This window comes from Sus scrofa, chromosome 7, assembly GCF_000003025.6.
Source record: "Sus scrofa isolate TJ Tabasco breed Duroc chromosome 7, Sscrofa11.1, whole genome shotgun sequence".
In the NCBI taxonomy this organism is placed as follows: domain Eukaryota; kingdom Metazoa; phylum Chordata; class Mammalia; order Artiodactyla; family Suidae; genus Sus; species Sus scrofa.
The window spans coordinates 64,135,215-64,152,350 of record NC_010449.5 but is presented as its reverse complement, the minus strand read 5'-3'; the positions used below and the strand labels follow the sequence as shown (position 1 = coordinate 64,152,350).

Genomic DNA, 17,136 nt, shown 5'->3' with positions numbered 1-17,136 from the left:
AGGGCCCCAAACAAGTTGAACCCAAAGAGACCTATATACCAAGGCATATTATGGTAAAAATGGCAAAGATTAAAGATAAGGAGAGGATTCTGAAGACAGCAAGAGAAAAACAAAGAGGTAATTACAAGGGAACCTCCATAAGGCTATCAGCTGATATACCTACAGAAATGCTACAGGCTAGAAGACAGTGGCAAGATACATTCAAAGTTTTAAAAGGGAAAAATTTGCAACCTAGAATACTCTACCCAGCAAGACTATCATTTAAAATAGGAGAAATAAAGAATTTCTCAAACTAAAAGAATACAGCAATAAACCCATTCTAAAAGAAATATTGAAAGGTTTCTTCTAAATTTGAGAGAAGATAAAAGATGAAGGAAATCCCAGTTGGAAAATAATCACTTAAATAAGCCAGTATACAGCTCAAAAACAAAAACTATTTTGTGAAAAATGATAACACAAAGAACAACAAAAGGATAAAATGAAGATGTAAAAAAGGACATCAAAATCATAAACTGTGGTGAAGGAAAGAAGAAAAATCTAAACTCTTTTTTAGAATCTGCTTGAGCTTATATGACTATCAGTCTCAAGGAAGCAGATATAGTAAACAGTAAACATACTTGAAAAACAGGGCAACCACAAAGCAAAACCAAGCAATATATTCAAAAAAACCAAAAAGAGAACACAAGTAAAATAAAAGGAAAGCACCAAACCAAAAAAAGAAAAGAAAAAGAAAGGAACAATGGATAACACAGAATCAACTGGAAAACAAGGCTTAAAATAGCAATAAATACATATTTATCAATAATTACCTTAAAGGTCAATGGCCCGAATGCTTCAATGAAAAGAGAGTGCTAGACTGATTTAAAAAAAAAAAAAAAAAAAGCCTACAATATGCTACCTACAAGAGAGTTAACTTAGGACAAAGGATACATATAAATTGAAAGTGATGTCACAGAAAAAGATATTTCACATAAATGGAAATGACAGGAAAGCAGGAGTCACAATACTCATTTACCAGACAAAACAGACTTTTTAAAACAAAGGCCAGAAACAAAGATAAAGTAGGGTACTATTTAACGACTCAAGGATCAATTAAAGAAGTGGATATTACACCCATCAACATAAATGCCCCTGAAACAGGAGCACCTGAATACATATAACAAATACTAATAAACATAAAAGGAGAAATTGATGAGAATACAATAACAGTAAGAGATTTTAACATCCCACTCATATCAAAAGACAGATCTTCTAGACAGAAAATCAGTAAGGCAACAGAGATTCTACATGATACAACAGAACATACTTAATTGATATTTTCAGGGCATTACATCCAAAAACAAGAATATACATTCTCTTCAAATGCACACAGAACATTCTCTAAGATTGACCACAAATTTAAGAGTACAGAAATTACAAGTATGTTCTCTGACTACATGTATCCATGAGGATGCAGGTTCAATCCCTAGCCTCACTCAAAGGGTTAAGTATCCAGTGTTGCCATGAGCTATGGTTTAGGTCACAGATGTGGCTTGGATCTAGCATTGCTGTGGCTGTGGCATAGCTGGCAGCTAGAGTTCCCATTTGACCCCTAACCTGGGAACCTCCATATGCCATGGGTACGGCCTTAAAAAGACAAAAAAAGAGAAGAAATCAACCAAAGGAAAAGAAATGAGAAAAAACTGACTCCATGGAGACTAAACAACATGCTACCAAAAAACCAATGGGTAAATGAGGAAATCAAAAAGGAAATTAAAAAATACCTTGAGACAAATGACAATGAAAACACAACCATACAAAAGTCTACGTGATGATGCAAAAGAAGTTCTTAGAGGGATGTTCAAAGTGATACAGGCCCTCCTCAAAAAACCAAAAAAAACTCACATCAACAACCTAAACTACCACTTAAAAGAATTAGAAAAAGAAGAACAAATAAAGCCTGAAGTCAGCAGAAGGAAATCATAAAGATCAGAGAGGAAATCAATAAAATAGAGATAAAAGAAAACAATAGAAAAAGTCAATAAAACCAAGAGCTGGTTCTTTGAAAGGGTAAGCAAAATTGACAAACCTCTGGCCAGACTCACCAAGAAGAGAGAGGAAAACCAAATAAACAAGATAAATTTTGTTTATTTAAGGAGAAATTAATTTCTTAATCTCAAAAGGAAAAATCTTGGAGTTCCCGTCATGGCTCAGTGGTTAATAAATCCAACTAGGAACCATGAGGTTGCGGGTTCAATCCCTGGCCTTGCTCAGTGGGTTAAGGATCTGGCGTTGCCGTGAGCTGTGGTGTAGGTTGCAGACGCAGCTCAGATCCCAAGTTGCTGTGGCTCTGGCGTAGGCTGGCGGCTACAGCTCCATTTGGACCCCTAGCCTGGGAACCTCCATATGCTGCTAGTGAGGCCCTAGAAAAGGTAAAAAGACCAAAAAAAAAAGAGAGAGAGAGAGAGAGAAATATCAATGGATATAAGAGAATACTATGAACAATTACATGCTAACAAATTTGACAACTTGGAAGAAATGAACAACTTTCTGGAAACATAGCCTACCAAAACTGAATCAAGAAGAAATAGATCATGTGAACAGACCAATCACTAGAAATGAAATTGAATATGTAATGGGAAAAAAAAAACACTCCCTACAACAAAAGTCTAGGACCAGAGAGCTTCACAGGCGAATTCTACCAAACATACAAAGGAGAACTTACCAATCCTTTATAAATTTTTCCCAAAGAGAGAAGAAGGAACACTCTGAAAGACATTCTATGAAGCCACCATCACCCTAATACCAAAACCAGACAACAATACTACCAAAAAAGAAAATTATAGGCCAATATCTTTGATGAATGTAGATGCAAAAATTTTAAAACAAAATTTTGGCCAACTAAACCCAACACATAAAAAAAAAAAAAAATACACCATGACCAAGCATGATCCATCTCAAGTGCACAAAGATGGTTTAACATACACAAATCAATGTCATTTACCACATTAACAAAAGTCAAAAACTACATGATCATCTCAATAGATGCAGAAAAAGCACTTGACAAAATTCAACATCCATTCATAATAAAAACCTCTTACCAAGTGGATATAGAGGGATTATACCTTAACATAATAAAAGCCATACATGACAAACCCATAGCCAATACTCAATGGAGAAAAGCTGAAAGCCTTCCCACTAAAATCTGGAACAAAATAAGGATCCCCACCCTTACCACTTTTATTCAACAGAGTACTGCAAGTCCTAGCCACAGCAATCAGACAAAAAATAAAGAAACAAAAGGTATCCAAATGGGAAGAGAAGAGGTAAAATTTTGACTATATGCAGATGACATGATACTATACATAAAAAATCCTAAGGACTCCAAACAAAATCTACTCAAACTGACAAATTCAGCAAAGAAACAAGATACAAGATGAAAATTCAAAAATCAATTACATTTCTGTATACTAACAATAAAATATTAGAAAAGGAATATAAAAAAACAGTAACTTTTAAAATTGCACCAAAAAAATTTAATACCTAGGAATAAGCCTGACCAAGGAGGTGAAAGACTTATATGCTGAGAATTATAAAACTTTAATAAAGGAAATTAAAGAGAATTCTAAGAAATGGAAAGATATTCCATGCTCCTGGATTGGAAGAATTAATACTGTTAAAATGGCCATACTACCCAAAACAATCTACAGATGTAATGAGATTCCTCAAATTACCCATGACATTTTTCACAGAACTAAAATAATTCAAAAATTTCTATGGGAGTTGCCATCGTAGCTCAGCGGTAATATATCTGACTGGTGTCCATGAGGATGCCTGTTCAATCCCTGGCCTCACTCAGTGGGTTAAGGATCCTGTGTTGCTGTGGCTGTGGTGTAAGGCTGGCAGTTACAGCTCCGATTTGACTCCTAGCCCACAAACTTCCATATGCCATGGTGTAGCCCTAAAAAAAAAAGTTACATAGAACCATAAAAGACCCAGAATTGCCAAAGCAATCCTGAGCGAAAAAAAAACAAAACAGGAGGCATAATTCTCCCAGACTTCAGACTATATTACAAAGCTACAGTAATCCAGATAGTGTGGTATTGGGACAAAAACAGTCATATGGATCAATGGATCAGAATAGAGCCCAGAAATAAATCCAGACTCTTATGGTCAATTAATCTTTGACAAACAAGGAAAGAATATAAAATGGGGAAAAGACAGTCTCTTCAGCAAGTGGTGCTGAGAAAACTAGACAGCTGCATGCAATTCAATGAAAACAGAACACACCCTCACACCATGCACATAATAAACTCAAAATGGCTTAGAGACTTAAATATTAAGAGTAAAACTATAAAATTCCTAAAAGAGAACACAGGCAAAACATTCTCTTACAAAAACTACACAAATGTTTTATTCAGTCATTTTCCCAAGGCAACAGAAATAAAAATAAAAATAAATGGGACCTAATCAAACTTAAAGCAATTACACAGCAAAGGAAACCATTAAAAAAACAGAAAGACAACCTAGGGAATGGGAGAAAATAGTTGCAAACTATGTACCTGACAAGGGCTTCATCTCCAAAATATACCAACAATTCACAGAATTCAACAACAATGAAACAAACAACCCAATCAAAAAATGGGCATAAGACCTAAATAGACATTTCTCCAAAGAAGACATATGGATGGCCAGTAGACACATGAAAAAACTGCTCATCACTAATTACTGGAGAAACGCAAATCAAAACTACAATGAAGTACCACCTCACACCATCAGAATGGCTATCACTAATAAATCTACTAATAACAAATGCTGGAGGGGATATGGAGAAAAGGGAACCTTCCTACACTGTTGGTGGGAATGTAAACTGGTACAACCACTATAGAAAACAGTATGGAGGTTCCTCAGAAAACTCAGTATAGAACTACCATATGAGCCAGCAATACCAATCCAGGGTATCTATCCAGACAAAACTTTCATTTAAAACGATATATGCACCCCTATGTTCACTGCAGCACCTAGCACAATAGCCAAGATATGGAAACAACCTAAAAGTCTACTGACAGATGAATGGATTAAGAAGATGTGGTACATATACACAATGAAATACTATTCAGCCATAAAAAAAGAACACCAATAATGCCATTTGCAGCAACATGGATGGAACTAGAGATTCTCATACCAAGTGAAGTAAGCTGAAAGAGAAAGACAAATACCATATGATATCACTTATATCTGGAATCTAATATACGACACAAATGAACATATCTACAAAACAGAAATAGACTCAGAAACATGGAGAACAGATTTGTGATTGCCAAGGGGGCAGAGGAAGGGAGTAGGATGGACTGTGAGTTTAGGGTTAGTAGATGCAAACTACTACATTTAGAATGGATAGCAAGGAGGTCCTACTGTATAGCACAGGGAACTATATCCAGTCTCTTAGGATAGACCATGATAGAAGATAATATAAAATAGGGAATGTACATATACATATAACTGGGTCACTTTGCTGTACAGCAGAAATTGGCACAACACTGTAAATAAACTATACTTTAAAAAATAAATACAAAGAGTTTATACAAATTAAAGAATACAATAGTGTCTAATGCCACTTATGTAGGATTACTTGGTAACGTTCCTTACTAATTTTGGATTTGCCTATCAAATCCTTAAAAATATATTTTCAGGGAGTTCCCGTCGTGGCGCAGTGATTAACGAATCCGACTAGGAACCATGAGGTTGCGGGTTCAGTCCCTGCCCTTGCTCAGTGGGTTAACGATCCGGCATTGCTGTGAGCTGTGGTGTAGGTTGCAGACGCGGCTCGGATCCCACGTTGCTGTGGCTCTGGCGTAGGCCAGGGGCTACAGCTCCGATTCGACCCCTAGCCTGGGAACCTCCATATGCCGCAGGAGTGGCCCAAAGAAATAGCAAAAAGACAAAATATATATTTTCATATTAAGTTAGATTATTTTACAGGCAGTTCACAATGACTCCTACACATTTTCAGATTTCCAGGCATATCTGTCCCAAGTTAATCTATACCATTTTCAAGTTATCTACTTAATGAATATATAGTACCTGTTTCTGTCTTTGTACATTACCTTTTATACCTAGTGAGCACTAGTTTATTTTTCTGATTTAAGGTACTTTAATCTGATTTTCTTTTGGAAAACATTAATATATTCTGATTGGCAAACAGCTACTTTTCACAGATAGAACCAATAATCAACTGATCATAAATTTCATTAAATATTAAAAGTAAAAATGGGGCCAAGTTGCTTTGTATTAAGCCAATTTTCAGTCTCATTCATTTAAAAGAATGTCTTATTATTGGCATCTGATGTTCAACATCTTGAAAATGGCTGTTTGGGGGGGGTGTTTTCTTTTGTTTCAAGCAAGGACAGACGTCAGATAAGGAAAGTAATTCCTGACAGATGGCAAATAAATGTGGTATACACCTTCGACTGCTCCAATTTACTAACTTAAGAGTTTCCAGGCTATGGTAAGAGGAAAGGGAATCCAGGCAGTCAATGTAATCCAGGAGTTGAGAAAATGAGCTGACTGTCCAAGGAAAACAAGATAACTAGAATCCACAGAGCAGAGCACCAAAGAGGAGAGAGCTGCACACAGTGGGAATCTAGAAGACTGGAGAGGGTTCCCTTTTAGTACAATCATAAATACTTGTAAGGAAACTTCCCAAGACAAGAAAAAGAACTATGTGAAAGAATTTGAGAGAACAATACAGATGCTCACATAATATAGGGAACAGTGCATGTTCCTAAAAGCTGGAATATAGAAAAAGAATCTTTAAAAAATGAAAAGAATTGATATCAGTTCTTTTCAAAAAGCTATGAGAACTTACAATATCCTAAAATACTTCATAATATATTAATCTAATATTATTACTTATTAACATGCCATCAAAGGGAATTCAAAAAAGAAGGGAGGGGAGAAATAAGTTTAGGGAAAAACAGTGAAAAACTTCACAAACTTCACAAAATCTTTTTTTTTTTTTGTCTTTTTAGGGCGCACATGGAGGTTCCCAGGCTAGGGGTCCAATCGGAGCTGTAGCCTCTGGTCTACACCAGCCACAGCCACTCGGGATGTGAGCCTCATCTGCGACCTACACCACAGCTCACAGCAACACCGGATCCTTAACCCACTGAGCAAGGCCAGGGATTGAACCCGCAACCTCATGGTTACTAGCAGGGTTCGTTAATCACTGAGCCACAACGGGAACTCCCTCACAAAATCTTTATAAACCCACAAATATAAGAATGTCAATGACCCTCATCACAAGAAATATTAAGAAAACTATTTCGGAGTCCCCGTAGTGGTGCAGTGGTTAATGAATCTGAATAGGAACCATGAGGTTGTGGGTTCGATCCCTGCCCTTGCTCAGTGGGTTAAGGATCTGGCGTTGGCGTGAGCTGTGGTGTAGGTTGCAGATGCGGCTTGGATCCCGAGTTGCTGTGGCTCTGGTGTAGACCAGCAGCTACAGCTCCAATTAGACCCCTAGCCTGGGAACCTCCATATGCCACAGGAGCATCGCTAGAAAAGGCAAAAAGACAAAAAAAAAAAAAAAAAGAAAACTATTTCATGGGACATCTTGATCAAATTACTCAAAACTAGTCATGAAGAGAAAAACGTTAAAAGCAGTCAGAAGATGAAGAAAAAAAGGAGATACATACAGAGTAAGATTAGAATGATAGCAGACTTAACCAGAAACAATGCAAGCAAAGACAGTGGAGTAAATTCTTTAATGGACAAAAGAAAAACGCCACCAACCTAGAATTCTAATAATACCAAAACATCTTTCAAAAAAGAAGGAAAAATTAAGACTTTTTCACGCAAACAAAAGTACAACCAATCTATGATCAGCAGATTATTACTACAGAAATATTATAGGAAGCCCTTCAATCAAAAACCAAATGATGGTGGAGTTCCCACTGTAGCACAGTAAGTTAAAGATCTGGCTTGTCTCTGAAGGCACCAGTTTGACACCAGGCCTGCCCCAGTGGGTTAAGGACCGAGTGTTGCTGCCGCTGTGGCAGAGGTCGCCACTTTAGGATTTAAACAAGACTTTATTTCCATTTTTTAGTAATTCTAACTTCCAGTTCCTATAAATCAAACATACATCAAAACCAATAAAGACAGCACACTTAAATCTAAATCCTTCAAGAGTCAAGTTATGTAAATTCAGCTAAAATCGTTCTTCAGTGGGAAGACATGCCAGGACAAAGGTTTACAGCAGATGTTTAAATTAGTTCTCACATATCTGGATGCACTGAAATCTCCAATAAATATTCTGAGTGAATGGCAGTTCAAAGGTTAAAAATGTAGTTTAGCTGGGACCAAGCAAAAATTAAAACTTTTCTTAACTGGCAATGCCTCATTATGTTGCAAATTACTTTCCTCATACTGTTACTTTTTGTAAAACCTGCACTTAACTTGCAAAAAGGATTTGAAGTGGCTCTCCCACTAGTAAAATGGGTGACCTCTCAAGACATCTTTCATTGTCATTCTACTCTCTCCCATTCATTTTCTTAGGAATTATATTAATTTCAAACAAAACAACCATTTAAAGATACAGAATATTTTACTCAATTAATATATTAGAACCAAGTATAGGTCCATCTTTTTTTTTTTTCCCCAATATTTTGACAAGGTTTACCTCAGCACTATTGTCAACTGGGGCTAGAATACTGTTGTGAGGGATTATCCTATGCATTTTAAGATGTTTGGTAGTGTACTTGCTACCCACTATATGCCAGTAGCACCTCCCCCATTTGTTCTGTTACAACCAAAAGTGTCTCCAGATAATCTCATTGTCCCCAGGGGAGCAAAATTGTCCCTAGCTGAAAACTTCTGTTCTAAAGCTGCTTAAGTGCAGTAATCTCTTGGTATGGATGTCAAAAGCATAAAGTCCTCCACTTGAAGGCTGTGAAGGTTATTCTAAATGTTTATATACCATATATACTCCATTTCTTTAACCCATAAATTACTAAAAAGCAAAAGAACTTTTTTTTAATTTTATTTTCAAACTGAGGAAGCTAGCCCCTGCAAAATAGCTAATACATAATTTAGACCACGTCTCCAAGGTGGAAAAAACTTCTATACCAAAGATGTATATATGAACCACTCTAACCACTCGATAATTAAAACAGTTAATTTAAGAAATGTCAATACTCTACTGGAACTCAACCTAACAGCTCTGCCATTACCCCATCTTCAGTTTGTCCCAAGTAGTGTCAAGTTCCATTAAGTCTTCAATTTCACACTGCCATTATCTGTGGTAAATCTCCTACATCCACACATTAACAGTCTGTCTCAGTCTCCTAGTCAAATTTTTTTTCAATGACTTAACTCTCAAGCAGAAAAAAAATAAAAAGGTCACAATCTCGATATTTAGATTTATGTTTTCTTGAAAAAATATCTTTTTACATCATTATACTGGATTTAATTGCTTTCTTACTATTCCACAGGAATAAGCACAATTTACTTGTGACATAGATTTTCTGCTATAAACAGAGAAAGAGTAAAAAACAAACCAGAGACATGAAATCTGGGCTCCAGTTCTGGCTCTGCCTCCTAGTAGCTGAATGACTAATATTTCCAAACTTCAGCTTTCTTATTTGTAAAAACGGGAGGATAATAATTTCCCTGCCTTTAGAGTTATTGTGAGAATTAATTATAATTTATGTGAAGTCATTCTGTAAATATAATTTGCACCATACAAATGCTAGGTGTTACTGGCGGTGTCCTGTGGGTATGAGTAAACAATAGAGTAGAGAAGCATGCACCTCGAATATGGAATTTATATCACTGAATAAACGTCACCTGTCAAAACAAGCATTCGTTAGGAAGAGAGCTTGAGATGATAAACTTTGAACTAGGATTCAGGCATCTGGGTTCTAAACTCAGTTCTGCTATTAACTCTCTGTATCAACACAGGCAAACTAACTTCCCTTTTCACCTCAAGTTTCATGTACAAAGATCCAAGTACTGGACCAGATATTCCATAAGTATTATTACAGCCCTTATCAGCCCACGAAATGACCAAGTACCCCAAAAATTCGTTTAACACTATATCCACAACTCAAGAGCAGTTTGGTCGGCCAGCAAAACAGAAAGCAACAAAACAGTAAGAAAACTGTAATTAAAAAGAAAATTTTATATAATTCTCGTAAAGCAAAGGACGATATAAACTACCTTGTTTTCTACGATTAATAATAGTTCTGACTCTAAATGGCCGTAATTACCAACAAGGTGCACTAACAAGGGCGGGGTTCTTTCCCACAAGCTTTTTGGGAACCACCCACTTCCCAAAGAGGTATAACTGCTTCCTCCTGGCCCTCCTTGGCCAATAAACTTGAAAGATTAAGGTTTATATTGTCTAAGAGATTTTTTTTTTTTCACTTGGGTGGGGATGGCAGTAGTCATGTGACAAACATACCCTATCAACACCATTATCCGCAACCCCAAGTCTCCCGAAAGTCCAAAATGACCTAAGGTTTGAGTAATAAGTGTTTCTTAAAAACAGTTCGAGGTATTAACCCAAAACGAGATAAAGCTGTCTTAGTGCGATTAGTGTTTGCCAACTGCCAAGTGTTCCCTTGCCCAAATTATCCGCCCTCCTACGTCTCTGCAGAGGCTACGCCTCGCCCTCCACTCCCGCATCGCGCCAGGGCTGGAGGGAGAATCCCCAAGGGGTTCCCAGGAGAGAGAAGGCCGGGCAACCCAGGCCTCCGGGCGTCGCCAACCCTCGCCCCTCACCAATGACGATGCGCAGGTGCTTGAGACGGGTCAGGGCGTCCTTCTTGGTGTCCAGCACCTTCTGGGTAGACTTCTTCACGTCCCCGTGCGGCTTCTTAGAGAACATCCTGCCGCCGCCGCTGCCACGGCCGACTCCGGCCCCCTCGCGGCTGGGTCCCGGCGGCGGAAAGTGGAGAGAGTGGGCGGGGAGGAGACTAGCGTGAGCCGTTCATTCACTCCCCAGCCTTGCGGGCCTCGGAGCAGCCGACTCCTCCCAGATCCAGGCCAGGGCCGCCACCTCCGCCCGCCTCGCGCGGCGGCTGCAAGGTACCTTCGGCTCCGGCTCCAATATGGCGGATCCCCTCTCCCAGCCCCGCACGGAGCGACGGAGAACCGGGCTGGTCGCCCGCCGCCTCCGCCCGCTTCCTGCGGCCGCCGCTCGCCTCCACAGGTCGGGCCCGAGACCCGGGACCCGGAGCCGCGGAGGTGGGGCTCTCGGCGGCAGCGGTACAACTCCTCTCTCCCTGAGGCCCCCTTAAGGTTAAAGCTTCTTTAGCAGCTTAGACCCTGCAGGGGCCGATACGGAGATGGAGTGTGGTGATGGGGTTTCACGACTTTGCCGTCGGTGGCGAATGGTCCCCGTGGCAACCGCCTTCTGACGTCAAGGGTTCTTGACGTCATGCCAGCGTGAGATCACCCTTGGTATTACCCTCCTTTGGTTTCCTGTGGAAGAAGCCAAAGGAGGAGCCCAGCAAAGTCAGGGAAGGTAGTTCCTGCGTGCGCCATTGTTAGCATGGTGACTCCTAGCCAAGCGCTCAGAGTAGTTTTTGTTTAAAAAGGTCCTCCGTCTCCACTGTTTACTATGTCACTTAAGAAGTAAGTAACTTAAGAACATAGCTCCAAAACATCAAAGCAGATGTGCAATATATTTCGCATGCCAATTCCGAAGGCTTTGGTTGTAACACTCCTTCATTTCCTTAAAATGAATTTTGATTAAAGGATATTTGTTTGTTTTGTAAAGGAATGATTAACAATATCCTGTAGTTTAGAGATTTGTAGGATTTCAGTACATCCTCTTGGTTAAAATTATCTTGCATAAATAAATGAGTTCTCACTAAAGCCTATGGTCACAGAAAAGTTATAGGGAAAAGATACCTGGAGAACTTTAAAAGTTTAATTTTCTTAATATGTAGAAAGTTCACAAATCCAAGAGAAAGTTGCTAAGACCTAGGTAGAAAAATTAGTAGAAAACAGGGGGAAAAAAATCACACTAGTGGATTCTCAACCAAAACATGAAAAACATTCACTGATAATTTTTGTTTGTGGTAACACCTGCGGCTTATGGAAGTTTCCAGGACAGACTGAATACGAGCCACAGCTGTGACCTATGCCACAGCTGTGGCAACACCATATCCTTTAACCCATTTTACAAGGCTGGATATCAAACTGGTGCCTCCAGCAGTGACCTGAGCTACCCGCTGCAGTCAGGTTTTTAACCCACCGTGTTACAGCAGGAACGCTTATGGATAATTTTTTTTAAATAAGATTAAAACAAATTTTAAACAGCTTTATTGAGATGTAATTGATAAATGATAATCCACACATTTTCAAAGTGTACAATTTGGTGATTTGGACATTTGCACGCACCCATGAAAACATAAGCACAATCAAAATAGTGAACATATTCATCACCCCCCAAATTTTCCTCTTGCCCCTTGGTAATCCCTCCTTTTTTTATCTTTTCTTTTCCTTTTCTTTTTAGGGCCACACCTATGGTATGTGGAAGTTCCAAGGCTAGGGGTCTAACTCCAGCTGCAGCTGCTGGCCTACACCACAGCAACACAGGATCTGAGCCTTATCTGCCACCTACACTGCAGCTTGCAGCAATGCCGGATCCTTAATCATACTCAAGGCAAGGGATTGAACCTGAATCCTCACAGACACTATGATGGGTTTTTTTGTTTGTTTGTTTTGTTTTGTTTTTGTCTTTTTGCCATTTCTTGGGCCGCGCCTACGGCATATGGAGGTTCCCAGGCTAGGGGTCCAATCGGAGCTGTAGCCACCAGCCTATGCCAGAGCCACAGCAACGGGGGATCCGAGCCGCGTCTGCAACCTACACCACAGCTCACGGCAACGCCAGATCCTTTAACCCACTGAGCAAGGGCAGGGACCGTACCCACAACCTCATTGTTCCTAGTCGGATTCGTTAACCACTGCGCCACGACGGGAACTCCTGGGTTCTTAACCTACTAAGCCACAACAGGAACTCCATAATCGCTCCTTTCCGCTGTCCCACCCCAGTTCCCCACGGGAACTCCTGGGTTCTTAACCTACTAAGCCACAACAGGAACTCCATAATCGCTCCTTTCCGCTGTCCCACCCCAGTTCCCCAGGCAATCACTGATCTGCTTTCTGTTACCCAGAGTTTTAATTTTCCAGAGTTTTATATTAAACATACAGTCTCTTGCACTCAATATAGCGTTTCTTTGTTTTGTCTTTTTGCCATTTCTTGGGCCGCTCCCGCGGCATATGGAAGTTCCCAGGCTAGGGGTCGAATCGGAGCTACAGCTGCTGGCCTACGCCAGAGCCACAGCAACGAGGGATCCAAGCCCCGTCTGCAACCTAACGAGGGATCCAAGCCCCGTCTGCAACCTAACGAGGGATCCAAGCCCCGTCTGCAACCTACACCTGCGCCACGGCTCACGGCAACGCCAGATCCTTAACCCACTGAGCAAGGCCAGGGATCGAACCCGCAACCTCGTGGTTCCTAGTCGGATTCGTTAACCACTGAGCCAGGACGGGAACTCCAAATATAGCGGGTTTTTTTTTTTTTAAATAATGTAACATTTTATCAGTCAAAATAGGAAAGTTTGTGTTTAAATTAGCTATCTTGCTCCTGGTGAATGAAGCAGCAGACACTCCTAGTGCTTACTAGAAAGAAACATTACTTATATAAAATTTGACATTATGTATCAAGACACTTAAAAATGTTTATATATACTTCGATTTGTTCCACTTTTAGAACTATCTAATATATCAAAAATGGGAAAAATATTTATGTAAAAATAATGAAGCATGATTTGTAACACTGAAAGATTGGAAACTTTGTCCATCAGAAAGGACATAAACGTCCAGTCAATGGAATATCATACAACTGTGAAAATTATTCATAGGAAGACATTTTAATGATATGAGAAATAGTCAAGACAAAATTAAGTGAAAAAGCAATGCAAAGCTGAAAATTTATCATCAGAACTGTGAAAGAAGTTATGCGTATAAAATGTAGTTAGAAAAAAGATGGAAAAAACTCCCAAATTGTATCTGCAAAGTGAAATTACAGGTGATTTTAATTTTTTCCTTATATTTTGCTTAATTTCTTTTCTTTTTTAACTAAAAGCATATATTGTTTTCACAACTTAAAAAACAAAAGTCTTTTTAAGGAAAACTAAGAAAATATAATGTACTGGAATTCCCATCGTAGCTCAGTGGTTAACGAATCCGACTAGGAACCATGAGGTTTTGGGTTCTACCCTTGGCCTTGCTCAGTGGGTAAAGGATCTGGCATTACCATGAGCTGTGGTGTAGGTTGCAGACGCAGCTCAGATCCTGCATTGCTGTGGCTCTGGCATTGGCCAGCGGCTACAGCTCCAATTCCATCCCTAGCCTGGGAACCTCCATATGCCACGGGAGCGGCCCAAGAAATGGCAAAAAAGACAAAAGAAAAGAAAAGAAAGAAAATATAATGTATTAATTTTAAACTCAGAGCAAATTGATGTGTATGTAGCTTTTGAAAGCAAAGGCTTTTTAAAAAAATATGTCCATGAACCTGACTAGTATCCATGAGGACGCAGGTTCAATCCCTGACTTTGCTTAGTAGATTAAGGATCCAGCATTGCTGTGGCTGTGGTGTGAGCCAGAAGCTATAGCTCCAATTCAACCCCTAATTGGAAACTTCCATATGCCTCAGGTGTGGCCCTAAAAAAACCAAAACAAACAAACACAAAAAACTATGTCCTATCATGACCCAACACAGAATAAATATTTGTTGATTTTTAAATTGTTTCTGTTACAAAATGATTTCTTTTTGATAGTGTAAGAGTCATATAACCCCATGATTCTGACTATCACTTACTGGGTGATTTTAGACACCTATGTCCTACCTGTAACCCAAGTCTCTTTTCTGAGCTCCCATGAGCTACTCAAATTTCATTCATATATACAAAACAGCATTTATCATCTTTGTCCCCCTCATTTCCAAACCTTTTTTTTTCTGGCCACACCCACAGCATGTGAAAGTTCCCATGCCAGGGACTGAGGATGTGCCACAGCTGTAACCAGAAGGACAGCAGTGACAACACCAGGTCCTTAACTTGCTGCACCACAAGGGAACTCCTCTAAATATTTCTTGATTTGAGGGTCCCTGCTGAAGCTCTAAAACGACACTTTCAACATGTTACCCTTGCCAGGTGTGTGTGTGTGTTTGTGTGTGTCTTTTTGTCTTCTCTCCATTATTACAACCTTTATTCAGACTCACCCCCACCCCTCCACCACATCTTAGTAGGATTTGAGCGTCCACTCCTTTTTAAGTAAATTTAAGAGTTAAAAAAAAAAATTCCCAGGGAGTTCCCTTGTGGTTTAGGATCAGGTGGTTGCCACTGCTGTGGCTCTGGTTACAGCTATGGTACAATTTTAATTCCTGGCCCTGGAACTTCCACAGGCTATGGGCATGGGAAAAAAAAAAAAAAAAAAAGCAGTAGTCTTCTCTTCTTGCAATCAGTACTTTGAACATCTGTGTTAGTGAAGAAAAGACATAGCAGGGATAAATTGAGACATTTTCTTTCTTTCTTTTTTTGGTATGGATATGTATTTGCCTAGGGATATATTTTCCAGTCAGGAAATGCATAGCACTTTGGATCAAAGAACAAAACCCATATTGAGGGACTAACTTCAGAGAAACTATAAACATATCCAGATTTTATAACTTGCTCCACTTCATAGTGATTATTACAGTCTCTAAGTTTGTTAAAATGACGCAGGAAGAGCAGACCTAGACTCTTGCTCTTTCTAAACTTATAGTGAAGTTCGTTTGTTTGTTTTTAATAAAAGGTAATTAGCTACATTGACTGTAGAGGATATATGTTGGTTTGCCTGCCTGCTGGTAATCATACCCAGAGTTTCTGCTGGAAAGCCACTCTTCTCTTGGTTTCATTTGATCTCATGCCATGCTGCCCTCTAGACTTCAGTATTCTAGCACCCTGGGCAAAGTGTGTTAGGGATGGGCCCATGACCAGGTCAGTCCATTATGCTCACTCCTACAACTATTGAAAAAGAAAAGCTCTCTTTTTCCAGAATGAAGGCCTAGAACTGCTAGGAACCAATGTATGAAAAGAATCTGCTGGGGATAAAGCCAATACTCTGAGAGCAAAGGGGATAGTTAAGAGAGTGAGTCTTGGGAAGTTCCCACTGTGGCTCAGTGGTTAATGAATCCGACTAGGAACCATGAGGTTTCGGATTCGATCCCTGGCCTTGCTCAGTGTGTTAAGGATCCGGCGATGCCGTGAGCTGTGGTGTAGGTCGCAGACGCGGCTAGGATCCCATGTTGCTGTGGCTCTGGTGTAGGCCAGTGGCTACAGCTCTGATTAGACCCCTAGCCTGGGAACCTCCATATGCCATGGGAGCGGCCCAAGAAATGGCAAAAAGACAAAAAAAAAAAAAAGAGAGAGAGAGAGAGAGTGAGTCTTATTGATTGGTTTATTGATTGATTGGGAGGGGTCACATCCATGGCCTATGGATGTTCCCCAGCTAAGGGGTGAAATTGGAGCTTCAGCTGTCAGCCGCAGCTCAGGGCAATGCCGGATCCCTGACCCACTGAGCAAGGCCAGGGATCAAACCTATATCCTCATGGATACTAGCCAGATTGATTTCTGCTGCACCACAACCAGAACTCCAAGAGAGTGAGTCTTGATGACATTGTTTGGGCACTTGGATCCAACTTGCCTAAAGTACCATGATCTTTTCTATTTCACAGGTCGATAAAGTCCTTATTTTTCTTAAGCCAGTTTGAGTTTGCTTTCAGTCACTTGCAATGAGAAAAGTCCTGACTTACAAAATGTAGAGATAATCTGCTAGGCTGAATAGGGAGTGAAAAGTTAAAAAAAAAAAAAAAAAAAAAAAAAAAACCACCACCAAAAACTTTTTGAAAACAATAGGGCAGCCCTCTTCTGAAGCCCTCCAGCAGCACTTGAGTTTTCTCAACCAAGACACATACCACATTCTATATTGTGGTCATTCTATGCTTCATCTCCTTTATGTCAGGCTATAATCTCCCATTAAGACAGGGTTTTAAAATTGTCTATGTTCCACAATCTCAGGTGGATTTAAAAACAAAAAACAAAA

General features: G+C 39.7%; 1 protein-coding gene across 16 annotated transcripts in view; it reads right to left on the bottom strand.

The window, feature by feature from the left end:
- RALGAPA1 (Ral GTPase activating protein catalytic alpha subunit 1) overlaps positions 1–11,374 on the bottom strand; it is a 231,707-nt gene extending 220,333 nt beyond the window's left edge. For 5 of the 16 annotated variants that reach the window (XM_021099156.1, XM_021099149.1, XM_021099150.1 and 2 more), the window contains exon 1: positions 10,762–11,374. In XM_021099156.1, the coding sequence (XP_020954815.1) occupies positions 10,762–10,867 (106 nt within the window). In that variant the 5' untranslated portion in view covers positions 10,868–11,374. The remainder of the gene's footprint in view (positions 1–10,761) is intronic. The other 11 variants (XM_021099155.1, XM_021099158.1, XM_021099157.1 and 8 more) reach the window with 4 other exon arrangements.